Below are 25,965 nucleotides of genomic sequence, written 5' to 3'. Positions count from 1 at the left end.
AGCTTAATACTAAACAATATATATATATATATATATATATATATATATATATATATTAGCTGTATAATACCAGTAGGCCAGCTCTAATAATAATTTGGTATGGCTTCGCGGGCCAAATGTAATTAGGCTGCAGGCCAAATTTGAGTTTGACACCTATGTATTAGATAAAGTAGAGAAACTGAAAAAGGAAGCTAACATGGAAGAGTGAAAAACTGAGGTTGACTCCAGAAGTGATGCAATTCACGCTATGTTAATACACCAATTTGTAAAGGATTACAAAACATGTTTGCACTTCAGTACAAAAAACAATTTACACATTTTTATAAGTCATCCAACAGGATAATGGATTGACAGGTGTCATGTTATGATGTAAACAGATATTAGTCTCATATTTGTAAACTGTGTCTTACTTTTAAGAAACCCCTGATTAGACACAGTGTTAGCCAAAAGTTTCCTGGATGAGGAACCGAGGCAGAACAGTACACTGTATATTAACAATTTGTGCATTAGACACAGTTCAATAAATTGCATTTTTTGGGATACAGTGTGTGGAGAGATATTTGCAGACAGTGACACTAAGATGACAAACATCTGAAATATGGGAAAGTCTGGCTGTTCCTGATTGCATTATTGCTTTTGTGCTCAGCCGGTGTTGTGCCAAAACGTGATTTCCAATGTTTCCATGTTTTGTTTTGTTTTAAATCTTTGCTTATCGGCAGTAGTCAACAGGAGTTGTGATGGGGTTGTATAAAAAAAGAAGGTAAAGGAATTATATGTTTTTTGTTCTCTGTGTTCTACATTATAGTCAGTCAAAAGCTACAATCAAAAAACTGATTGCAGCTTCTACAATGTGTCAGGAATGTTCTTTCTGGCTCAAAATGACTCATAAGACTCATAAGTATCTCATAAGATACGTTTGACAGAATATAGACCAACATTTTAAATATTTACGGGTTCTTTGTTTTTTGGCAAAAACCAGAATACACTTTCTATCACCACACTGGGATTTGGTGTACATCTTTGGTGGACTTTTCCATGTTGCATCACAAATAGCAACTTCTGCTTCCAAAAATGAAAAACACCAAGGCTTCAAAATAGGTCCAAAACCCATTGCTCTGTCCGTCTTTTATATACAGTCTATGCTTTGAATCCACATAATGGATTTTAAAAATGTGCTACACAAAGAAATACATATGTCCTATTATTCTGCATTACTAAAGAACCACAACATATACAATATATATTTATATTTATATATACATATATAAATGTGTGTGTGTCCTTTATTATTTTCATCTATCTGTAATAATCGTAACCCTTCGCCTACATATCCCAGAATTCCCCGGCGTTGTTTATTTAGGCTAAACCTCAGCTGCTCAGACTCTGCACAGGGTTGCACGGTGTGTGTGGTAGTACTCCTAGTAATGCAGTCCTTTCGATTTTTGTTGCTTTGCTTCAAAATGAAAACCATGCTCGGCTAAATCTTCGTTGCTGACAGAGACAAAAACAGGAACATGAAATGGAGATCACACGGGCCAGACCGTCCTTGTATGGAGAAATCGGTAAGTAGCTTAGAGTTGGTGACTAACAGTAACCAAGACAGCCGTTTCAATAAGGAGTCTGCCGGTTATTATCCCGATGATGCCAGCAGATCCTAGATTTATTAGCTTTTCATTTCGTGGAGACTGCCTTTCATCTTTCTTTGACGATGCTGATTAAGGCTAGCCTTAAGCCAGCATGGTATCTTAAACTGGTTGACGTTCATCTGAGAGCATGACGTCGCGCTTTAAGCTCGTTGCTGAAACCAGCAGGCATTGAACTGCCTGTTGTGCAACTGGTTCAGCAGTGGATCCATTATAACGCACACCTCACACCATGTAAGACAAATGCATGTGCTATTCGGGTGGGTTGGGCCCTGCTGCACACGTGCAGAGCACTAGTGTCATTTGTGTTTAGGTTGTTGTGAGAAACTACTTTCTCCCACTTTATCATGTTCCCAAACCTCTTCTCCTTTCCTGCGCATTTCTCATCACTTTATGTTATTTATATGGGTAACTCTATACAAAGTTGTCTTGACATGGGATTAAGAGCTGCATGTTTTATGAGGAGAAGAAACACTCTGGCTTTTCTTTTAGAAAGAAGTAGTATAAACGCTCATACCCCCCCCCCCCCCCCTTTCCCTTGACTGTGAATAGATGCTCTTAGGTTTTGTTTGGTTTCACATCTTTGCAGCACACGGCCTTGGATTCTGGACAGACCGGTCAGCAGTGCACGAGGCTGCTGCACAAGGCAGGGCCTTCCAGTTGCAGCAGCTGATCGAGGGAGGTGCCGCAGTTAACATAGTGGCTGTGGACTCCATCACCCCCCTGCACGAGGCCTGTATACAGGGACAGGCCCAGTGTGTTAGACTGCTGCTGGATGCTGGCGCACAGGTGAGGAGGTTTTGTGGTGCTACCTGACTTCGGCATGTCACTAGAGAATCAAGCACAGTTGGTGGCTTAGGTGGTAGCTCAACATGGTGCATGTGTGCTGTCATTACGGCCCTGTCCTTCAGGTGGACGCTCGTAACATCGATGGTAGCACGCCGCTGTGTGATGCTTGTGCAGCTGGCAGTCTGGATTGCGTCAAGCTGCTGCTGGAGTATGGAGCAACTGTAAATCCTCCACTGTTCACCTTCTCACCTCTTCATGAAGCCTGCATGGGAGGTGTGTGTTTTCCAACACAACATTGTGCATAATCATATTTTAAGCGCATAGTCCGCAGAGGTCAGCAACTTTCTGCAGAGTCAATCGCTATAGACCTCCAAATTTCATGTGTCCTTCAGATTAGCTCAAGAACATGGTGTAGAGAGCTTCATGCAATGGTTTTCAACCCCAGTTGGGGGTCGGCCCTACCCGTTGCGACATGACTGCGCACCAGTGCGCAAAGCAAGGTCCATAAAGACATGAATGAGCCAGTTTGATGTGGAAGAACTTGACTGGTCTGTACAGAGTCCTGACCTCAACATGATAAAAGGCATTTGGGAAGAATTCGAGTGGAGACTGTGAGCCAGGCTTTATGTGTCTCTCACAAATGCACTTCTGGAGGAATGGTCAAAAGTTCCCATAAACACCTAAACCTTAGGTGGGCTGACATTATATTAAACCCTAGGGATTAGGAACGGGATGTAACTCGAATTCAAATTGGGTGTGAAGGCAGATGAACCAACACTTTTGGCAAGATGGTCTCTCTAGTGGAGAAACAGTGCTGCTGTATTGTAACAGAGACCTTTATGGCTCCGGTGGTGAATACAATGGGAATCCGTGTACTTAACCCTCCTGCATTCTAGGTGAAAAAATGTACCCATTGTGGTAACTTTGGATTTTTGATTTTCAATATATCAGGCATTTTAAAGACTAGTTGCATGAAACTTGGCCAGGATGTGCATTTTAGCATTATTTTTAAAATTCAATGATCCCCTCTATGGTGTGGTGTATAGTAAAGGAGATAAACATAAGGCTTAACTCCTACGTTCTAATTTCCATTTTGGGCCCATTGACTCCCATTATAATCACATATTTTCGATATACTGTAATTCTGACATGTGATAATTATTTTCTCGTGAATACCTAATGGATCTAAGCCTCAGCCTTCAAAATAAAGGAAAAATAGGTTTTGGATCAAATGAGCACAATATTAGGTACAGCACACCCATAGACATTTTCAGTGGTTTTGAATGCAGGTCATGGTTATGTTATTATGCAAATTACATGGCAATAAAACAGCTGACCACCATAAAATAGTCTTGATGTAGTGGAACTGATATAAGAGAGTGGTGTGAATGTGATTGAGAATATATATATACTGTGTGTGTGTGTGTGTGTGTCGGTCGCAAACAAAACAGCCCATAGAGCCGCCTCCTTGAAGTGTACAAGAGCCTGCAACTTTCTTCTCTTCCTCTCTAAAGTCTCTCTAAATGTTTGAAATCTCTTCACTCTGAATGAGCCTTGTTTGCTCAGCAGCAAGGGGGGGGATGGGGTGCAAGAGCAGGCACGTCTTTGTTAAGCAGAGGGGGGAGGGGTGTGAAAACAGCCACCTGGCTGGGAAAGGGCAGACAGGGGAAGGGCAGTCTTTGTGCCAGTGACACAACAGAGCCGGGGGGAGGGGGGAGAGGAGAGGGAGGGGAGAGACAGAGGGATTAGTTAGTTATTGGATAAGTGCACATTTGAAGTCTGTGAGAATAGTTTGCACAGACGACACGAAATGGACTGAGGCGCGCATGCACAACACGAAGCGCACGGTCAATTTAGGGGAGGCTTGGAAGCTGTGCTCAACGTGCAAACAGCGGGTTATTATCGTAACTGCTGCAAATGGTAGGATATGTTCTGTCTGCAAAATTCACCCATCTAGAGGTTCGTGCTATAAAATGTAAATTAAATCTTTGTTCAGTTTGTTGTTGAGTTTGTCCAGGTCAGTTCAGTTTCCCAGTGGCACAGGAACAGAACAGGAGGGAGAGACAGAAAAAGATCATGGTCTGTACAATAAGATAGAGGATGATCTTTTTTTTTTTTTAAATTTAGGTGCATCTTTGAAGTCTGTGAGAATAGTTTGCAGCCTTGTCTTACTAGTGATTTCTGCACAGACGCCACGAAATCCACAGACGGGCGTAAGCACAACACAAAGCGCACAGTCAATTTAGGGGAGGCTTTTGCTGAGAAAGAGCAGCGTTCCAAAAAGCGGAAGCAGTGCTCATCGTGCAAACAGCACATTATTATCATAAGTGCTGCAAAGATATATATATAAGATATGTCCTGTCTGCAAAATCTAACCATCTTGTGGTTCATGCTATGTATGATAATGTAAATTACATCTTTGTTTAGTTTGTTGTTGAGTTTGTTCAGGTCAGTTCAGTTTTTTTTTGCAATAAAGTGTTATTGTTCCAAAAATAATAATGCATCCAAATCAATGTTGTTATGAATTATTTACCCATTCAAGGCTGTAATAACCTCATGCCAAATATTTCCATTTGCAACAAATTTTTTGAAAATATTGCATATTATGGTTTTTTTCCTCCCAAAAAAACAACAGGGTTTTTTATGACAATAAAGCCATAGAAACCTAAAAATTATTTCAAAAATTATGAAAAACTTTATGTCTGTGGTTAGGTCTGAAGTTGTTTAAAAGATCTGATGTGAAAAAAAATGAAAAGAAAATTCATATATGATATTGCTATATCACCTCTTGGTTGGGGACCCGTTTGGGTCCCGAGGGATACCAATGGATGTAAATTGCAAAAACTCTTATTGCTCCAAAAATAATAATGCATCCAAATCAATGTTGTTATGAATTATTTACCCATTCAAGGCTGTAATAACCTCATGCCAAATATTTCCATTTGCAACTAATTTTTTGAAAATATTGCATATTATGGTTTTTTCAACCCCAAAAAACAGGGTTTTTTTATGACAATAAAGCCATAAAAACCTAAAAAATATGAAAAAAAATATGAAAAACTTTATATCTGTGGTTAGGTCTGAAGTTGTTTAAAAGATCTGATGTGAAAAAAAATGAAAAAAAAATTCATAAATGATATTGCTATATCACCTTTTGGATGGGGACCATTTTGGGTCCCGAGGGACATAGGAGGGTGTAAATTGTAAAAACTCTTATTGCTCCAAAAATAATAATGCATCCAAATCAATGCTGTTATGAATTATTTACCCATTCAAGGCTGTAATAACCTCATGCCAAATATTTCCATTTGCAACTAATTTTTTGAAAATATTGCATATTATGTTTTTTTCCCCCCAAAAAAAACAGGGTTTTCTATGACAATAAAGCCATAAAAACCTAAAAAATATTAAAAAAATTATGAAAACCTTTATGTCTGTGGTTAGGTCTGAAGTTGTTTAAAAGATCTGATGAAAAAAAAAATGAAAAAAAAATTCATAAATGATATTGCTATATCACCTTTTGGATGGGGACCATTTTGGGTAACGAGGGACATAGGAGGGTGTAAATTGTAAAAACTCTTATTGCTCCAAAAATAATAATGCATCCAAATCAATGTTGTTATGAATTATTTACCTATTCAAGGCTGTAATAACCTCATGCCAAATATTTCCATTTGCAACTAATTTTTTGAAAATATTGCATATTATGGTTTTTTCAACCCCAAAAAACAGGGTTTTCTATGACAATAAAGCCATAAAAACCTAAAAAATATTAAAAAAATTATGAAAAACTTTATATCTGTGGTTAGGTCTGAAGTTGTTTAAAAGATCTGATGTAAAAAAAAATGAAAAAAAAATTCATAAATGATATTGCTATATCACCTTTTGGATGGGGACCATTTTGGGTAACGAGGGACATAGGAGGGTGTAAATTGTAAAAACTCTTATTGCTCCAAAAATAATAATGCATCCAAATCAATGCTGTTATGAATTATTTACCCATTCAAGGCTGTAATAACCTCATGCCAAATATTTCCATTTGCAACTAATTTTTTGAAAATATTGCATATTATGTTTTTTTCCCCCCAAAAAAACAGGGTTTTCTATGACAATAAAGCCATAAAAACCTAAAAAATATTAAAAAAATTATGAAAACCTTTATGTCTGTGGTTAGGTCTGAAGTTGTTTAAAAGATCTGATGAAAAAAAAAATGAAAAAAAAATTCATAAATGATATTGCTATATCACCTTTTGGATGGGGACCATTTTGGGTAACGAGGGACATAGGAGGGTGTAAATTGTAAAAACTCTTATTGCTCCAAAAATAATAATGCATCCAAATCAATGCTGTTATGAATTATTTACCCATTCAAGGCTGTAATAACCTCATGCCAAATATTTCCATTTGCAACTAATTTTTTGAAAATATTGCATATTATGTTTTTTTCCCCCCAAAAAAACAGGGTTTTCTATGACAATAAAGCCATAAAAACCTAAAAAATATTAAAAAAATTATGAAAACCTTTATGTCTGTGGTTAGGTCTGAAGTTGTTTAAAAGATCTGATGAAAAAAAAAATGAAAAAAAAATTCATAAATGATATTGCTATATCACCTTTTGGATGGGGACCATTTTGGGTAACGAGGGACATAGGAGGGTGTAAATTTTGAAGGGTGCACAAGGGTTAAAGCTGTAGCTCCACCTGCACAAATCCTCTCCATTGTATTTAAAACAAAAAACAAAAAACTAGACGAGCAGGTTCGCCGACTCTCGCTGACCAGTGTTAAGACAGACGGTGATTGTGGGTGCAGCTTTGCAATGACGTAAATGTCAACGTGACTGAAACTGCATCCAGGCCCTGGGGCTTGGTGCTTGGTTTGTGACATACTCGCTTTACAATAATGACTACAAAAGTGACACATAGATGTTTGTTTATTAATTTTTTTGTTCTTGTGGAATTTCCCAGTCCATCTGTCATAGAATCACCAAAGCTTCAAATAGCACACCACACAGCCCAAGTCAAAAAGACAACCGTATGCATGCACAGCTTCACCTGTTAAAGGTATATAGCTCATATGGATCAGAATGACTGGAACATGTAGGACAAAATTATTTGGAGAGTAGTCCTGGGGAAAAAAGTCTTTGTGCCGACCTACAGGTTCTCTGTAGAAAGATGGAAGGATGCAGAACAAACCGCTTACAGACTGTGTCACCTTGAGTTTCACAACTATTTTCAGCTTAATATTTATAAAGGATTTTCAAGCTAGAGGATAAGTTCTTAAAGTCCAGCTGTGATTCTCTTAATGGCGTCACACATGGTTACAAATGCATTGAGAGGGACACCGAAAAGGACTATTTCCTCTGATACTAATAATTATTGCTGCTAAAATCCCAAATGTACCTACCTGCATCGCCAACATTTGCTCAACTGCAGAACTTTTTAGGTTTATACAACTGGAATTAGTTATTTTCTGTGTTTGTTTTTTTTTTGTAAATATCAGGGAATTCAGATTGTGTCCAGCTCATGATCGATCAAGGAGCTCACATGGAGGCCCATGACTGCCACTATGGGACACCGCTCCATGTAGCCTGTGCCAGGCAACATTATGACTGCGCCAAAACTCTCCTCAACGCAGGTGAGTCCAGAGGCCTGTACCACAAAGCAGGATTTGAGCTTATCAGGGCAATTTCAGGGTGGTTCACTTATTACCAGGTTATATTGCCATGCTAACTTAACCTGTGAACCTGAATTCTCTGAGAATAGCATCACATTAGTGGAAGATTCATCAATCAGACCTGTGTGCTCATATAGTAGGAGGGTCTCAATTTTGTAATTTGTACTTTATTTTATGGTATATCTTTTTTTGTTTCCCTGATGAATGTAATAAATTGGATTCACAAAATCTATAATGACTATAGATTATTGAATCCAACTTTATTTCTTGACATTTTTCCAGTTCTTTTTAAGGTTTTGTAGCTTTAGCAGTAATCTGTCGTTCTACAACAGAGCACCTCTTTGTACTTAGCCATCTGTAAAACACGGTGGAGGCTGTGTCATGGTTTGGGTTTGCATTTCAGCCAGTGTTGTTGGAGATTGTTTTGAACTTGATGGATTTATCAATGCAATAAATTACCATCAGATGTTTAGCTCACACAGCTACTTTGTTTGCTCTTGATGTTTTTTTACTTTAGTATAGTTGCCTCTCTGTAAAAATGAGCTGACTGGCTGCCTGTCCATAACAAGGTTCGTGTGACTGCATATCTTGTCGATATTAAGATTAAACGAATTCAAATCACTGAAAAAGATCTCTGGCGTTTCCTCTGCGCACCACGGCTGATGAAATTTACAGTTATGATGTACTATTCAGTCATCATGGATTAGAGATAATTTAGTGTGATATGCTGTCTTATCTGTGCTTCTTTAAAAAAAAAAAAAAAAAAAAAAGACTAATAAGCTGTTTTTAGAGCAGAAACAAAACATGCTGCATTACTTAGTAATGACAGCATTATTATGACCCTGATTGTACATATAACATGTTAATGGCATGTATGTAACTCTCAGTCTAAAACTTAAGATGGCATGGCATGCAGGGTACCGGCATTTTTAAACTTTTTCTGAATAAGACGAAAAATAATTTTCTGTACAGTCAAGTTTTACCTTCACAGCTTAACCACAAACAGGACACGTCATCTAAACATCTAAACACAGGAAGTTGACTTCTCTTCGTTGTTATGCGTAGCACTTTAGACTTTGAGCGTGGACCTCGTCTTTCAGTATCCTCCACTAATAATTGTATCAGTGGATCCATCCACAGTTTCACTGTTCCAACGTCTGTCAGTAGTAGCAGCTACAAGCATACCCCACTGCAGCCATTACCAGGATATATATATATATATATATATATATATATATATATTTTTTTTTTTTTACTGTAATATTTGGTGTCAAATATATTTCTTGCTGTATAAAGTGATTATGATGTTTATAATTTCTATTAAAAACACAACCTTGGGCATCAGCAGCACTTTCCTCACTCTTAGAAGTTTGTTTTCCTTTTTGAAAGGGGCAAACGTGAATGCTGCCAAGCTCCACGAGACAGCTCTTCATCACGCAGCCAAGGCAAAAAACACAGATTTGATTGAGTTGCTTGTAGAGTTTGGGGGGAATGTGTACGCCACGGATAACCTGAACAAGAAACCTATCCACTACACCACTCTGGGATCCCCATCGTACCTCTGCCTCGAGTTCTTTGAGAGTGAGTATCCACCTAGAGTACATCCTGTTTATTTTAGTCCATCAAGAACACTAGTGACGCATAACTTGAGATGGCTTTTTCTGTCTTAGATAACCCCCTGAGTTTACAGCAGATCAGCAGGGTGGCAGTGAGGAGGATTCTCGGCACAAGAGCGCATAAAGTTGTTTCTAGGCTGGACTTGCCTAATCGTATCATAAGCTTCCTGTCTTACATTCCGGCTCCAGTCATTGAAATTTAATCGCTGGTTGCAACGGCTGTTCCTGTGGCCCTTTCTTCTGAAAATCATGTGACAGGATGTTTGAGCTGACAGTGATACCACACAGATGTCTTAACATTTCCCAAACTAGATGGGTGTATAGATTTTTATTTTATTTAATTTTTTTCAGTTAAATATGATGACTTTTTGTCTAAGCAAACTGAAAATGGGATTTTTTCTTTAAAGGTCATAGCTACAGCAACAAATTATTCTGACAAACGGAAAGAAAACCCTGCAGTATTTAGCCTTGATGTTTGACGTAGTTGGCAAACTTTAGCCTCTGCATCAAATGAATGTTAGGTCAAATGTTTTTGTTTTTTTAATGCCCTTTTCCTCTAATTTGCTCCACCCAATACCGAGAAAAATCTCAGCACCTTCTAGTGTTTAGGGCTTTGTTCCTTGGTAGGTTGTGCACAATTTAGGTGAGCAAGTTTTTGCCTTTTAAGGCCATGCACAGCAAGTGTCAACCTTACACAGGGGGTTTCCATATTTTAGATATCCTTTCAGAATTGTGGTGGTGTGTGCCGACTTGTCTGGCACACTCCCGGTGTGTATTTGTTGCAACAGGCCAAGTTCCACCTTTTTAATATCCATTATTAGTAGTTTTGATTTCATGTACTCCCCCCCCTCCCCCCCATACTGATACCAAGTCCTGAATTGGTATCAGTATCGGAGTGCACCTGTGTGTATTCAGAGGCTTTGGCAGCACCACTCATCATTTCACATTTCTTGGAATAATTTGTGTTGATATAACACCGTTTGCTTTGTGGAATTTGAGATGACAAGAAAATACTTGTCTTGTTCTTGACTTGAGTCAAGAACAAGACAAGTATTTTCTTAAGTATGTGTGAATGTAAGTTTGAAAACCAAAAAAAACTAAAACCCTGCAATATCCCGTAATACTACATTAACTGTTTTGGCAACATGTGGTTTGATTACTAGGACTGCATATGAATATGAATTTGTATATATTCTGTAAGTATTTATTTTTAATGTAAATTTGTACATAATACAGATGGTTCTACCTCTATCAAATCTGTGTAAATAAATACCAGATGACTACCACATGAATTTAAAAATAACTTGTTTGTTGTTTTAATCGGACTTCAAGCTTCAATCAAAACTGTTTTAGATTTACAAGGTACTTCATTTCCTTTGGAATTGACAGACTGCGTGAAATGAATGGAAAGTTCCACTGGAAAAAAAACATCAACCTAAAAAACATCCACTTAAAAAAAACAACAACAAAAAAACCCTATAGTTCCCTAATGGGTTTGGGAACCAAGCTTCACCAGTTGGCAATGCTTAGCTGGAAATGATCTGAAATTGCGTTTTCAGGAACTAATATTGTGAAAGGGTATATATAGATTGCATCTTTCAGTCACAAAGCAGACTCAAGTACATCATTGGTATCTTAACATGGAAACTTTTTGAAAGACAAGTATTTTCTTAATGGCAGTTTATTGGTTTCTGTGCAAAACTGTTTAAAATGGGCTCAACCAAAACACGTCCTTTCAAAATGGCACAACTGCAAATAAACAACGTGTAGGTGGTTGGACAGCAATAGTTCGAATAGCACCCTATCCCTTTAAGTCAGTCAGACTCTAGGGTGGGACAAAAAGTGAATGATTAAATGTGACCATAAAGCACAAAGCAAAAGTCCTCTCTGCAGCCCTTCTGAATGGTTGCTCTGATAACATGATTTTCATTCTGGTGAAGACTAGAAAAGCAGCTAATGCCTGAAATGAACCTGAAACCTACACCTACACTCAGACAATAAAAGCATTCATTATGCCTGACTTGCACTAAAGCATGCCTGAACATGAGCTTGTGTTACAGAGCAGCATGGGTAACAAGTACAAAGCAGCTAATATTCACTGTAAAATCCTTTTTTTTTTTTTTTTTTTTCTTTTTTTTTAACCAACTGTTTTTACAGCAAAGATTAGTACAAATACAAAGTATGTTCTCTGTGGACTGAGCCAAAAACTCAGCTGGTGTAGTCAAAACTTGCTTGGTGGAATGTTTGGTCGTCAGTGATAAACAAATATATATTGCTAACAACAAAGATGACATGTGAACGTTCATCTGGAGGATGTAAAAACCAGAATGTGGAAAAACTAGAACAATTGCCGTGAGATGGGGAGATGTTAGCAACCAAACATGCAAACAGTAAGCAGGAAGTGAAAAGAAAAACCAAAACATTAACTGTAACCTCAATGCATCTGGAGACAGCTCAGTTAGGGCCAAAGTGTCAACGCGAATTAATGTCATTACCCACAGTTTGAGTATTTTAAGCTCGCCGTGACACCACAGCTTCTTCCTGGCTGGACGTGCCTTGTTTTTGTAAATTTACTCTCTAACTTAAGAGAGTACAGTAACCTGCAAAATTGGTTTCTTTCTACTCAACAATACCATCATGTTCTTCACTCTGGAGAAGGTCAACACACGGCAACAACTGCATGATGGTGATGACATTTAGTGAGCTGTCACTGTCTTCTGAATCCAGAACTGATAGTTCCAAAGTTAAGCGACAGGATTAGAAGAAACGTTTTTGTGAACCCTTTAGAATCAGCTGTGTTTCTACTCTGATTATTAATAAATGTGGTCTGATCTTCATCCAAGACACATTAATAGATGTGTTTGGGTTTTTTTTTTTTTTTTACCACACTGAATAATTAGAGTCTGGGTTTGAAAGTGCATATGAAGGAATTTCTGACCAAAAGGCGAATTGGTTGGAACCTTGCCTCAAGCACAACTTCCACAGGACCTCAGAAGAACCATTTTAGAAGTTCATAAAGCTGAGAAAAGACTACAAAAGCAATTCTAGAGTCCAGTCCAGGATGTCCATCGGTCTGCATTGAGACACAATGTCTCATTCATAAGGTGTTACTGCTCTCCCTGGGAACTGACATCTTGCAAAGATTATACCAACAGAAAGACACGTAGTCCTGAAAAAGGTGATGAAGCAGCCAAAGTGACAGGAGAACATTGCAATAACAAAAAATACCAAATAATAATCGGGTAATAGAATGAAAATAAGAAGAAAACATAAACCAAAACAGTGCCGCCTAAGATCAAAGGCTAACTGGATGATCTGGAAAGCATCAGGTATTCTTTGAACATATGTACATTATACTTACTGGGAAGCACGGCAGAGGAACGATCAGGGTTTGAGCTTCTTTGCTTTCCCGATGCATGAATGCACTGAAACTGGGGGAACGATGAATGGTGACTATAAGGGCAGCAATACCTGACATAAAACCGGCGGAGCACACAAATGAATGGACAGCAGAACGGTTGCAAAAGAAGAAATTAATGTTTTGGAACAAACAAACGAGAGTCGTGACTTGAACCCAATTTGTAATGTTGTAGCGCGATCAGAAGAGGGCTTGTGAATCGGGTCATAAACTGAAACTGATGCATTTTTTTTTTTTTTAAAAGAGGAAATGTGCAAGTTATAAACGGTTGCAGGAAACATCCGCTGTTCTCACTGTACAGGTTTTTCCAACCTGGGCTGTTAATGTTCAATCCGTGTGCTTAATAAAGATTTGAACAAACATTTGAGTGTTAGTTCAGTCAGACCGTGTTTTCTTAAGTGCGACTTAATAAAGATTAATACAATGACCCCCTAAAGCTCTGGATATCCTTTTACCTTCAGCAGACAGTTAACAGTGAGTCATTATTTAATGAAAGGTTTAGTCCTGAGCATTCAAAACTTTTTCCACTTCCCCAAGCCGGCCATTTTATCCTACCCAAACCTCAGCAGCTGTGTTCTAGGGGAAGCAGGTGTTCGCCGCGTAGGCTTGTGTTATCAGGGCAACGGTCAAGTCAAATAAAAGGAGGCGTGGCGGCTTACCCTTAAGCTTTGCGCCGACTCCTGCTTTCATAACTCTCCCAGAAAGAGTACATGATGCTCAACATTGGCAGTTGTAAGCATCTTTGAGGAAGAGGGTTTTGGTTAGGCTGTGGTGAAGCATCTCACGCTGGTGACACATTATCAGCTATAAATACTACTGATCAAAAGCTGTATAAGAGGCCCCCCGAGGGTTTTAGTGGAAGTAAAATGTGTGCTGCTAAAGCTGCTGTGTGGCTGCCTAATCGAATTGAAGCAAAACATCCATCAACTGAAATTCCAATGATCCTTCGAGCATATAAAAATGAAAAAGAACTTAAGAAAGTCTTTCAGGTTCCTGTTTTTAAATAGTGAGTGAAGAATCGGTGTTTAATAAGATAGAGGAAGTTGGCAATGCGATGAGCTGTTCTCTGACTCTTTATGACAATACATTTGAAATACGCTTTGTACTGACGCTTGTATCCCTGAATGCTATATGAGTACATCTTTAAGTTTTGCAGTGACGCTCTTTTCGATGACTGTTTAATACTGAATATTGACGTGTCTGTTGACGTACACCTTATCTAGAGTCACACTGTGTCAGTTGTATGTTTTACAGTGAAAACAAACGCAACAACAGATATTGAGGTAAAATTTTCATACATGTAAATCAGGCTTTGCAGGTCTGTCATTTGCATATCATGATGCATATCATTTTGGATCAGCCCTGAAGAGCTACTACGGGCATTTCACATCAATTAAAATAAAACAAAAGTCAAACTTTCCTCTGAACTCGAAAGGATTTATCAATAACCTGTCTTTTTTTACATTTAGCCTTTTCCAGTTTGACATATTTGAACGAAAACACATGAACAAACGTGCTAAGAGAGTCGTTTTTTTGAACACTAATTGGAAAGAAACCAGTGTCTAGTTTTTTTTAAGCTTCTGTTTGCTTTAAAAGTGTTGCAACACTGTTGAACTGCCACGTTAACAATAAAGGGAAGTGACTGAGAATTCAAAGTACAATCAAGAGGATCTTAGTAACCTGCAATAAAAAGTCTCAAACTCAGTTTTACTATATGTTTTATTTTTTTCCTTTTTGATTAACAAATTTCCTCTGAATATGTGATGAATTCTTGATGTCCCTCCTTCCCCCTTAAAAAAAATTCTTAATACATCTGTGGTCAGTGCTCTCACACGTGTTCTGCTCCCTATCTTGACACTGATCTGAAACACTTTGAGCCTTGTTTCCTTGGTAGACAGTTTCTTGGTCCCTTATCTTGGCACAGATGACACTTAAAACGGACAGCTTCACACGTGCTGCTCGTTCTATAGACACACAGTCACATCCTGATCATAACACAAGACAGAGATGGTTTAAAAAACAAAAAAAGCCTTAACCAAAAACCAAAGCTGAAAAAGTTTTCAAAGCAACAAGACAGAAAACTCTGCTTTACAGCTGCTGTAAACACATATGCAAATAGCAGGCTTTTTTTTTCCTGTAAACTAATTACACATTTTTAAGGGCTACAGTTGGATTAACATTTGGACGGTGATGATTGGAGAAGCCTTTTCAGTGCAGATGGATAAAAAAAAAATGTGACTAAACAGGACACACGTCAAATACATGTAAGAGGAACCCTCTAAATAGCTACACTCCAGTTTCCTTCCTCTTCAGTGACTGTAACTTCTGGTCCAGTCTGGTTTTGGAGAGCGTCTGAGGCCTCAGTTTGGGGCCAGAGACAGGAGGAGGACAGTTCTCATTTTCTTCTTCGTCACACACTGTGGCTGAGGACACAGAGGAGTGGCTTTTTGCTGGGATGGTTTGCCCCCGCTGAACTCTAGCTGGAGCCCCCTGCTGTTGGGACATGGCGGTTCGGAGGCAGTTGAGCCACTGCTGCTTGTGGTAGACGTCACTCACATGCAGTGTGTGGGTCTGGCCGTGAGAAGGATCCAGAGAGCTCACGCGGAAAACATTCTTAGCTAGAGAAGAAGAGAATAAAAGTGGCAGTCAGAAAAATAATACTGATGCTTTGAAGCTACAGGATTCTGGAAAATCCTTTTTAATGACACTAAAAAAAGAAAAAAGAATTCTTTGCCAGTTCATTCAGCGTTATAAACACCAGTCCTATAAGAATCCATAATCTCCCACTCCACCCAACCTCCTCTGCATGTTTCTTCTAAAGAGTAAGTCAACACAATGGTACAGACAACTTGTGAGCAAATACAAAAAGGGCCGCCAGTCGTGGCAAGCCAAGTGTGAATTATAACATGACTCAGCAGGTTCACTCTGGTGTGCAGTGTGCTTTAACCCCGTAAAGCCCAAACTATTAAATATTACCAGAGAATTCTAGTGTTTATTGAACTTACAGACCAGTTAATTTATTTTGTTAAATAAATATTAATTAACATTACTTATAATTATGAAAAAGAATATCAATTAAAAATAAAGAACACCCATCAATGGATGTTTTTGGAGTATGTTGTGTGGTTTAACATATCAGTCCAAAATTTCCCATCAAAAACTGGTAAAATGGATAAACCCTGACGTAAGGATGAACATGTGTAATCAGGTCATATCAGGTTAGTGTGACTGTGTATTGCTGCTCTCTGCTTCACCATTTTAGCGAAAAGCATACTTTAGAAGTGGACCACTACTAAGCCCCCCCTCCTTCTAGCAGGAGAATATGACTGAGGTTTGTGAATGAAAGTTGGCGAGAGAAGAAGCAAGACCCAGCTACTGACTGGATTCATGCATCTATGCATGCTGAATATTTGTGGAGTTACAACTAAGACACTTTCAGTTATAAAGGTATTATTTTTACTATAAAAGATGCATTTCTAATAATTTAGTCTACAAAAATTAAGCACAGAAAAAGAAAGCGTCCAAAGTGACATCTTATAATTGTTTTGTCTGATAACTCCTCAAGTTTACACTGATATGAACTCCCGTCTATTATTATAGCCATCAGAAGTCAACCCACCTTTCTCTCCATTGGTAAAAGCCCCTCTGAAGGACCCGCCCATGCGGATCTCTCCATCCTGCAGGTCCTCCAGGGCCAAGTCTCGAACAGGGATGGGCTGTCGATACACCTGGAAGCAGCTCCTCTCATTGCGCGTCACTGGCCGAGTCAGAACGAGCAGCTCAGAGAAGAGGAACACGTGCAGCCTCTGAGGCAGCACAGTAACAGAGTGTGAAACTTCAAAATGACATGAATAGCGTGCAGATACTGTAACAGCGAGAAGAAGCATCCATTCTTACCGAGCCGCTCTTGTTCCTCAGCTCGCCGTGACACAGAAGTGTCTTACACTTATCTATGAGGGGGTCCCGCTGCTTATCGTCCAGAAACTCCAGTTTGTCAATGTAATACTGGCACTCAGACTCCCCCTTTCTCACGTTGATATCGGACAGGATCTCCTGGATTATAGTGATCTGGATAATAAAAAGTTATCAGAAAATGATGGTGTATTTTATTTGCAACAAACATGCAAATGGCCAGATTATGTGGCACGCAGGTAACGTACTGCTGTCTCCAGACTGGTCACGTCTGGGTGATCGGGAGGAGTGTGTCTGAGGATCTCTCGCAGCAGCAGCGGGTATTTTACCAGACGTGAACGAGGGATGTCAAGGAAGCTCCAGAGGTCCAACTTCCTGCTGAAGGGTGACTCCAAACAGCGCTGCAGGAAATCCTGCACCCGCCTGTCCTGCTTTTTTTGGTCCAGCAGGGCTTTGGCGGCAAGCTGGTTGCTGCAGTAGATTTTGTAGGCGTTCAGACGGGGCAGCTGAGAGAAAAACAGTCGGAGGCAAAACATTTACACGGTGCACTTTTCATGTCTTTAAAAAAAAGAAAAGAAAGAAAATATCCAAAGGCTGCTTGTCGGATTAGTTTCAGGTTTTTTAAAAGGATTTTCAGTTTCCTCAAAAGCATCTTAAATATGAATATTAGCTGATGGCAGGCTGTGAAGTTTCAGTCAGCATCATCAGTTCTAAAGTAAACGTGATCTCTACTGCCACCCTGAGCAGCTATGAAGACTATTGTCAAAAAAAGGTAAAATTAGAGTGAGAAAATAAATTAAATAAGAATCTGCAACCAATTTACTCATGCAACATTAAATATACAAATTATTGTCATGTACAGCCAACTATTAAAAAAATTATATAATAAGTACCAATTCTAGCAAATAATATTTTAATTTTAGTGAGTTTAGCAAGAATTTTTATAATATAATATTTGTATTAAAATGTCCTAACTTGTCAAAGCCTTATAGGATAAACATCCACTAAATACACTCACTGCTAAATTAATGAGGTACAAATTATGGGATCCTTTGTAGCACAGATTTAATAAAGTGCTGGATAACAATCATACAGTTGCTGCATATTTGTTGGCTACACATCCACAACAATAATCTCCTGTTCAAACACATCCAATTTGAGCCGATCTGAGCTTTGTGGTGTGACTTGACATGTTATCCTGCTGGATGGTCATAAAAGGATAGCCATGGTCAGCAACAATACTCAAGTAGGCTGTGGTGTTTAAACAGTGTTCAATTGATACTAAGGCAACCAAAGTGTGCCACAAAAATATTCCAACACCATTATACCACCACCACCAGCCTAAACCGGTGATACAAGGCAGGATGGATCCATGCTTTTATTTTGAAATTGAGACTCGTCAGATCGGTCAACATTTTTCCAATCTTCTGATGTCTAATTTTGGTAAGTCATGTGAACTGGGATCAGTTTTCTGCTCTTAGCTGACAGGATTGGCACCTAGTGTGGTCTTCTGCTGTTGTACACCATCTGCTTCAAGATTTTACTGTAGCTGTAATGAATGGTTAAGTTACTTTTGGCTTCCTATGAGCTCAAAGCAGTCTGGCCCTCTCCTCTGACCTCCAAACTTCTCCAGAGTGGTCACATTTGGGTGATCAAGGCAGTGCTTCTGAAAATCGTCTTGACCATGTCTACTTGGCTAAATGCACTGATTTGATACCAAGTGAGTGGCCGATTAGATATCTGTGTTATCAAGCAGCTGAACAGATGTACCTGACACTGTAACAGGTGAGTGTATATTCTCAGAATAATGTTACTGTATTCATACCCAGTCTATCACTATCTGCCCGATCTGTGCTACTGTTCCATCAGGGCCAGTTCCCTCCGTCAGCTTCACCAATAACTCTTCAGAATGTTAAAAAAAGAGAGAGAAAAAAAGAGAGACACATTTGTTAGCGAAAAACAAACAGCTTCCAGTTTTATATCCAAGTTAGCGAGAGCTCACCTTCGTGTAGAGGGATATATGCATCCAAGTCGCCAAAGATGTGAGCCAGCTCCTCCTCCGTCATGATGGAAAGCTTTAGCATCGGATCGTGGTACGCCTAAACACAAAAGCAGCAGTTTGAGTAAAAAGGAAGCTGAAATTAAGCTGAAATGCTGGATTCTTCTATTTTTACTCAAATATTCTACTAACCTTTCGGGCAAGTTGAAGATCTTCGATGAGGTCCTGCTCTCCCCTGTACAGTTCATAAATTGCCTGAGAATAAAACAAAAGCAGGAGGGGTTACTTTCTCAGCTCTCAGCACATTTAAGATCCCGCTCCTGACTTAAGGCTGAGCTGCACAACCTCTTGTCTCTTGATCTCTTTTGTTGAGAACGTGCTCTTCTGATGGACGTCCAGCGTCTCCGACCACAGCGTGCTGTTTCTCCGTTTCGTGGGGGTCGGACCTGAAGCTTTGCTGCCAGCTTTGAGGGACATCCCTGGTGACTTGGTATCACGTGATGACATTGACTACAAAAAAACAAAGGCTGCTGTTATTGAAGATGGTACGGGGTAAGTGTTGTTTTTAAGTGTCACAGCACATCGCTCACCTGGATGGTCTGACCAAAGCGCCGCACTGCTCCATTCTTTGAAGGAGATATCAAGTTGACGAGGGATGAAACTTTGGCAAGTGATCTGACACGCTTGTTACTGGGTTCCTAAAAAAAAGAAAAATACAATTATAATAAACTAAAACTGTAGTATTTATTTATAATTGAAGCTATTGGCATTTTTAAATAGCCTCACACACAATTTACTCAGATTCCTTTCATCTATTTTCTTAAATGCTTAGTCTATTTAGCAACAGCAGTAAAACACCTGGATGAAATTAAACTGATCTGCTCTCTTAACAGTTTCAGTTTAGTCTCAGGACTGTTTACTGTGCAGATGTATTTATGTTGCATTTAGATCTACAGTCTGACTATGTGATCTCCAGTGAAACACACACTGCGAAGTTATATCCATGAACAAAGTGTCTGCTTGGTTAGATTTCTTCTTGTACTTCATACGGTTCTTCTACACATTTGAGGGAGAATTTCAGCTTTCTCAGCTCTTCCTTTCAAATATCCGAGTAGAGGAACTTTGCTCCTGCTTCTACAGCACAGAAACATAGTGTAAATGCTACTCTGATGTGCTGAACTGAACCCTGAATTTATGACAATCACAGCACCAAGAGACGCACTCCTTGTATACTCTTTTACAGTTATTTCCTCAGCCGGTCTGAGGCATAGCAGGATTATCCTCAGCCTGCATGACTCGGGCTGTCTGTGATGACAACCTGAGTCATGCAGAAGGATTAAAGTTTATGGTAGAGATGCATTCAGGTGCAGAAAGGAGACTTTCCGACTCTCACCTTGAGGTCGAAGCTGGACAGGCTGACGGTATCATCCTCCTTCTCTTTGCGCTTTCTTTTCTGCAGCAACAAAACACAAGATAGCAGTTACTTTTAAAGGCCCGATGAGTGTTTAAACAACAGATCAGAAGCAGCATCTCTTATATGAACATAACAACAACAACAGTCCAAAATGTTATCCTGCTACCCATGACCAGATGCAATACGTATATGGGGGTTTCCTGTCTCAGATTGGGACTCTTAGGGGAAACTACCCATGGCAGTGTTCTGTCGACACACAATGAGTCCATGTTGTGTTATTATTTGGCTGAAAAGTATGCATTTCTCCATTATTTGTTACAGGTGTAAAAATAAGCCACAGCACAACTTTACTAAAAATTGAACTAGCCTTTTACAGGCTCAAACCTTATGGAGAACTACTAGAACTGATTTCACATTCTTGAATGTTAAAAAACGCAGTCCCCCCCCCCCCCCCCAGTGTATATTGGAACAGAACGTTTCCCTTCTCCGTCTGGATGTAACACTCCCTTTTATCTGCTGGAGAATTTACTTCCGAGCATTCAAACCGCGGACAGTACAAAAGTTCAACCCTTTCAGAATCAAAACACTGCAGGGTGGTTGGCTGATCTGGTGTCTGTGTAAAATGTGCAGGTGCGGACAAAGCCAGGTGGGCTTTGTCTTCTTCTTAAATGTTATTACTGTGATGCTCGTGATTTTTAATGCTGGATAAAATCACCAAAAACCTCTCTGGGAAAGTTTTTGGAAAACCATAATATACAAGCCATATAAGACATGGATCAAGAGAGTTGTTCAGTTTACACAGAGATAATTGTGTGAGGGCCTGATCGCTGTAATAAAACATGATGCTGTTGCATATTAAACATGAACTCACTAGGCTGAAATCCCACGGAGTCCCAGGAGTGAGGAAGGTGAAGGAGCTGCCTCTCTGCAGTGGTGGTCTGTGGGAAATTAAACAAATCATGTTTGGCCTTGCACAATGAAAACACATTTATAGCATGGTCGTTACACAATGGCAGCTTTTCATTTTCTGGTATCTTATCAACATCAGCAACAATATGCGAGGCTTACAGTATTACATGGAAGCATTTTTGTGACCCTTTACGCTGCAGTTATGTTTCAAATATGTGCTCTGGGATGACTGAAGCACAACGAAGCCATTTAAGGAGCTGTGCAGTTCTGTTGTGCTACTTGTCAATTATGGGGACAAAACAATGAAACTACACAGTTTCTGTCAGGGTCGAGGCCAAGGGGCAGCTGCAACCACTACTGCAAAACCCCACTAACAGTGCTCATGACTCTGAGGCATGAGTACAACCAGTACTGTAAAAGTTTTGTTGAGAGTCATGAGATCTGATTTACTGACGTCACGTTAACCATTGTTAACAGTCACCACTTTCTGGGAAAAAAACAGTTGGAGCCAATCACATTTTTTGAAATCCATATCTGATATTATACTGTTTGCATTTTTTGAAAGTCTGCAAGTACAAATACAGGTGCAGTGCATGGCCATCAAATTAAAGCCACAGTACACTAATCAAAACGAAGCATTATAAAGCAGGGTGATCAAATAACAACAGTGTTTTATAACATAAACATCTATAGAGTGTTTATAATGCACATATAATATTAGCCTTAAATGATTTGGGGAATGTTTTTTAAGTTAAACCCAGTTTAATATTTAGAATGTAATGTTATGACCAAAAGGTGTAACCTCATGAACTCATGTGGGCTAACCTTAACCCACATGTATGTTGTTGGAGGGTGTATATGCAGTTGTTTTGGGTCACTTCTGATTGGTGAGACTAACTGCAGCTTTTGCAGTCTACCAAATGCACATATTGCAATTTCAACTTGAAAACATTATTCAACTCTAAATGATATAACAAATAATGTTCTTTTTGCAAACTTTTGCACAGGTCTGATTACAATGTCTCTCCACCTGTTGTATTTTGACAGTAATTCATTTGCAATAAAAGAAACGAACACCCTGTAAACAAAGTTTTGTTCCCTCCCCATAACAAATAAAGATGTATTTTACAGAGGATAACATTATTACAGCCCTAATATAAAAATATGATGTCTACTGCACAGGAAACTGTACAAATCCTAAATCACACACACATGCATGTAAAAATTAAATTAATTATTTCTTTATTAAAACAAGATAAGCAGACATATGTGTATTTTCAGTCGATTGGTTGGCTTCCGAGGTGCACTTGAAAGCACCTTTTGCCAGTTACAATACCAGCCCTGCCCGTCACAGTTGGCCGACCGGGTAATGGATAAAATGTTTGCTACAGTATACTGTACTATATTGCAAAAGGGCTGTCGAATAAATAATTATGCTATCACCTTTTCGCAGCTACGTGCTTCTTGGAGCTGTTTCTTCGTAGGGTTTGAGGCGAGGGCTCCGCAGCGCTGATCATACTGGTCGTAGACGTCCTCGATGACACCCTGCGAAGTTTGTGTCTTTTGTTTTCCGTCGCGCTTCCGCTAAATTCTTCGTTTTCTTCCATTTCCCGTGGCTATACGTTGTGAAATGAGTTATACCCGAAAGTGTTTATGACTAAGCGAGGAATATAGAAAAACCAAACGTATGAAAACTGGCCCTATACGTACAAAGAAAACAGAAGATCGATGACAACAGAAGACACAGCACGGCGGAAGTTTGAATATGGCGGATTCTTGGAAATGGACCAATCAGGATACGTCTCGGAGCTCCGCTGCTAGACTAGGTGGGAGGAGCCAGTCTGAGCTCGTCCGCGTTTCATAACGAAAGATAATGAAAACCAGCCTACCAGAGTTAGCGGGGTGCACAAAAACTGCAGTATGAATTGACTGGGGACAAGACAACACTGATCCATTCTGATCCATCAAAACTGATTTATGCTGATTCAGTTTGTTTGACTGTCCACTCCATGAAAGGCAGAAAGCCTACTCACGCAGTGTCCAAAGACATGCTAATTAGATTAGCTGGTTATTCTAAATTGGCCAAAGGTGAACGCTTGTCTGACTCTGTGTTAGCTCTGTGATGGACTGGCAAAGTGTCTGGAGTGTGGTCAGATCAGATAACCTCCAGTGACCCTACACCTTGTATGGAGTCATTTTTGACAAACTTTACACTATCAGAAATGACACTTAGGGAAAATTGAAAACTTGCCACAGAAAACATTACCAACATTAAGTATTCTCAGAACAGTTTCAGAATGAAAGCAGGGATGTAGTTTTTTATTGCCTTCAGGCAGAACAAATTTGACTGTTAAGTAGAGTTAATCATATTAACATATATTATTACACAGGACTCTCTTTTCCTAACCCACGTTTATGGTGTCAGGACATCTGTGTTCAAATAAAATCAGTAGAATTGAATGAATTTTCAACCACTTTTGAAAATAAATTGAGTTTTGGACACGAGGAAATGGCCCTTGACCCCCGAGTGTATCTCTAGTACAGTGAAAAACAGGAACTTTTCTGTCCTTTCAGTTTTTATCTATTACTTAACTACTTTAGTGTAGTATGAAAGGCAGTGTGTTTTTTTTCTTTTAAGTCGCGGGTCTTTTGGACTTGTAGATTTGGAATCTAAAACTGGGTACTTGGAAACAGTGAAAACATATGCAATTTGATCCTGTGTTGATAATACTCATAATGTGTGAAGTAAAGAAAATTCTTATTTGGTTTGCTGACTTCACTTTATTTTTCAAAAGATGAGCGACGACATTCACTTTGATTCAGATTAGCGTTTTGACTCAAACTGGCACATACTCATGAATCAGGTGACCATTGTTCTGATCATACTGACACAAGTGATGTGACTCAGCCACATGACTAGAAAAAGAGCACCTCAACCGAAGGATGATCTCTGTTCTTTTAATAGTTCAAGATAAAAACATTAGCTGTGAAGGGAGAATCAAACCATTCAGCGCAATCAAATTTCTGCACTGTTACTAACACAAAGACAGAAACTAAAGTTATTTTCAGTATTCATTGACCTAGCAGGTATGCTTCAGATATGATCTTCTCACAAAATAAAGTCCCACAAAAATAGATTTTATTTGCACAGATATATTTTATTTGGATCCAAATACATTTACAAAAGACTTATTTTTGTTTCATTTTACATTAAAAAAAAGTTTTTAAACTTGAAATACTATTCAGTGATGCTGGTCTCACCTACAAGACAATCCTCTGATGCTATTACTGTAATACTATCAACAGCAGAAACGTTGGGACATCATGATAGATGATGAATTGGATTTAAACTATGAAAACTCATCTAGCAGCATGAAAAACCCTTTTTTATTCAGAATAGTCCAATTGAGGAGTCACTGATTTTGAAGAAGTCACTTAGGTGAGTGACAAAATGCAGTACAGAATGTCCAAAAGGTGAAAAGGCAACTCCAAAACTCTTCTTCCCACACCGTGACTCCACTCCCATGAGAAAACGTGCTCTGCTTCCAGCTCCTGGCAAGACACAAACAGATATACACAATGAAAGGGCAATCCACTGAAGCGAGGCCTTTCACGCACATTAGTCTATGGTAAAAAAGTGCGCACCAAACGCGGCCCTCAGCTGCAGCTAGTGACGGCTGGTGTGGCAGCTTCCAGTGCGGGAACACTTAGGGACTCATAGGAGGATCCCTCCGGCAACCCAAAACTTCCATGAGCTCACATAACCACAGGCAGGGAGATGGAAGAAAAGGGAGAGAACAAAACAAACATTATAAACAGAAGAATATACAATCAAGAATCATGGGCCAGAGGACCTGTGAGGATTGTCAGCACGAGAAAAACAAAAAATACACACAAAAGCCCTGAATCACCAGACACATCTTATCTTATCTTATCTTATCTTATCTTATCTTATCTTATCTTATCTTATCTTATCTTATCTTATCTTATCTTATCTTATCTTATCTTATCTTATCTTATCTTATCTAACAGAATCAACCTTTTGGGATTTAGTTACCTGGATGATTGAGCATGCACCAATACATAACTGGACCCAGTTTGCACTTTTGTTCAAAGGGAGTTACACACCACAGTGTAAGAAATCTTCAGTTTGTGTTCCAAGTTTCATATATAAATACCCTTATCCTTCTACAAAATATTATACTCGTTCCAAAAATAGTAAATGTAGCAACATCTGTGTGTGAAACACAACATTTCTAATATGATTAGATCAAATTTGTTCTGTCCTGAAAAGAGAGTGACACATCCAGTTGTATAAAACCTGTTTCTATAGACATTAGCACACACTCCTACAGGTTTTCATCCTCTTGAACCCAAAAAGTCATTGCTCAGGACCCCAAGCTTTCTAAATGTAATGCTTCTTTTGATGACAACAATGTTTTTCAGTTTCTGAAATGCAGTTGCAGAAAACCTGAGCTCTGCTATTTTCATCTGGAATGGCTTATTCTTTGTAGAAAGGTTTTTCTACTCATATATTATCGATCTGATCTGATACACTCGGATAAAGAATCACAATCTAAGATTACAATATA

The 25,965-nt window shown here is 39.0% G+C and overlaps 2 protein-coding genes across 2 annotated transcripts; one reads left to right on the top strand and one right to left on the bottom strand.

Moving 5' to 3' along the window:
• The first annotated feature begins 1,336 nt into the window (after nucleotides 1–1,336).
• Nucleotides 1,337–11,860, top strand: LOC146515270 (ankyrin repeat and SOCS box protein 13-like). The gene is made up of 6 exons (XM_085168566.1): nucleotides 1,337–1,562; nucleotides 2,233–2,432; nucleotides 2,555–2,705; nucleotides 7,932–8,066; nucleotides 9,495–9,686; nucleotides 9,776–11,860. Exons 1-6 carry the CDS (start codon nucleotides 1,520–1,522, stop codon nucleotides 9,922–9,924), a joined length of 870 nt encoding a protein of 289 aa, XP_085024692.1. The 5' UTR covers nucleotides 1,337–1,519; the 3' UTR covers nucleotides 9,925–11,860.
• Nucleotides 8,854–23,156, bottom strand: LOC146515269 (neuroepithelial cell-transforming gene 1 protein-like). Its single transcript, XM_085168558.1, has 12 exons — nucleotides 22,817–23,156; nucleotides 21,336–21,402; nucleotides 20,444–20,503; nucleotides 19,641–19,748; nucleotides 19,396–19,560; nucleotides 19,243–19,305; nucleotides 19,054–19,150; nucleotides 18,877–18,953; nucleotides 17,300–17,557; nucleotides 17,037–17,207; nucleotides 16,759–16,945; nucleotides 8,854–15,757 (listed from the first exon to the last, which is right to left on the bottom strand). Exons 1-12 carry the CDS (start codon nucleotides 22,978–22,980, stop codon nucleotides 15,426–15,428), a joined length of 1,749 nt encoding a protein of 582 aa, XP_085024684.1. The 5' UTR covers nucleotides 22,981–23,156; the 3' UTR covers nucleotides 8,854–15,425.
• Between the last annotated feature and the right edge of the window lie 2,809 nt (nucleotides 23,157–25,965).

This window comes from Neolamprologus multifasciatus, chromosome 7, assembly GCF_963576455.1.
Source record: "Neolamprologus multifasciatus chromosome 7, fNeoMul1.2, whole genome shotgun sequence".
NCBI lineage: Eukaryota > Metazoa > Chordata > Actinopteri > Cichliformes > Cichlidae > Neolamprologus > Neolamprologus multifasciatus.
The sequence above is the reverse complement of the archived record's forward strand: the minus strand, read 5'-3'. Positions and strand labels throughout refer to the sequence as shown.

Coding starts and splice junctions, on each gene's coding strand:
- LOC146515269 (XM_085168558.1), bottom strand. CDS start 22,980: ATGGAAGAAAACGAAGAATTTAGCGGAAGCGCGACGGAAAACAAAAGA. Junction 21,403..22,816: donor AAGCACGTAGCTGCGAAAAG/GTGATAGCATAA, acceptor AATTTCCCACAG/ACCACCACTGCAGAGAGGCA. Junction 19,561..19,640: donor GCTTTGGTCAGACCATCCAG/GTGAGCGATGTG, acceptor GTTTTTTTGTAG/TCAATGTCATCACGTGATAC.
- LOC146515270 (XM_085168566.1), top strand. CDS start 1,520: ATGGAGATCACACGGGCCAGACCGTCCTTGTATGGAGAAATCG. Junction 1,563..2,232: donor GTCCTTGTATGGAGAAATCG/GTAAGTAGCTTA, acceptor ACATCTTTGCAG/CACACGGCCTTGGATTCTGG. Junction 9,687..9,775: donor CTGCCTCGAGTTCTTTGAGA/GTGAGTATCCAC, acceptor TTTCTGTCTTAG/ATAACCCCCTGAGTTTACAG.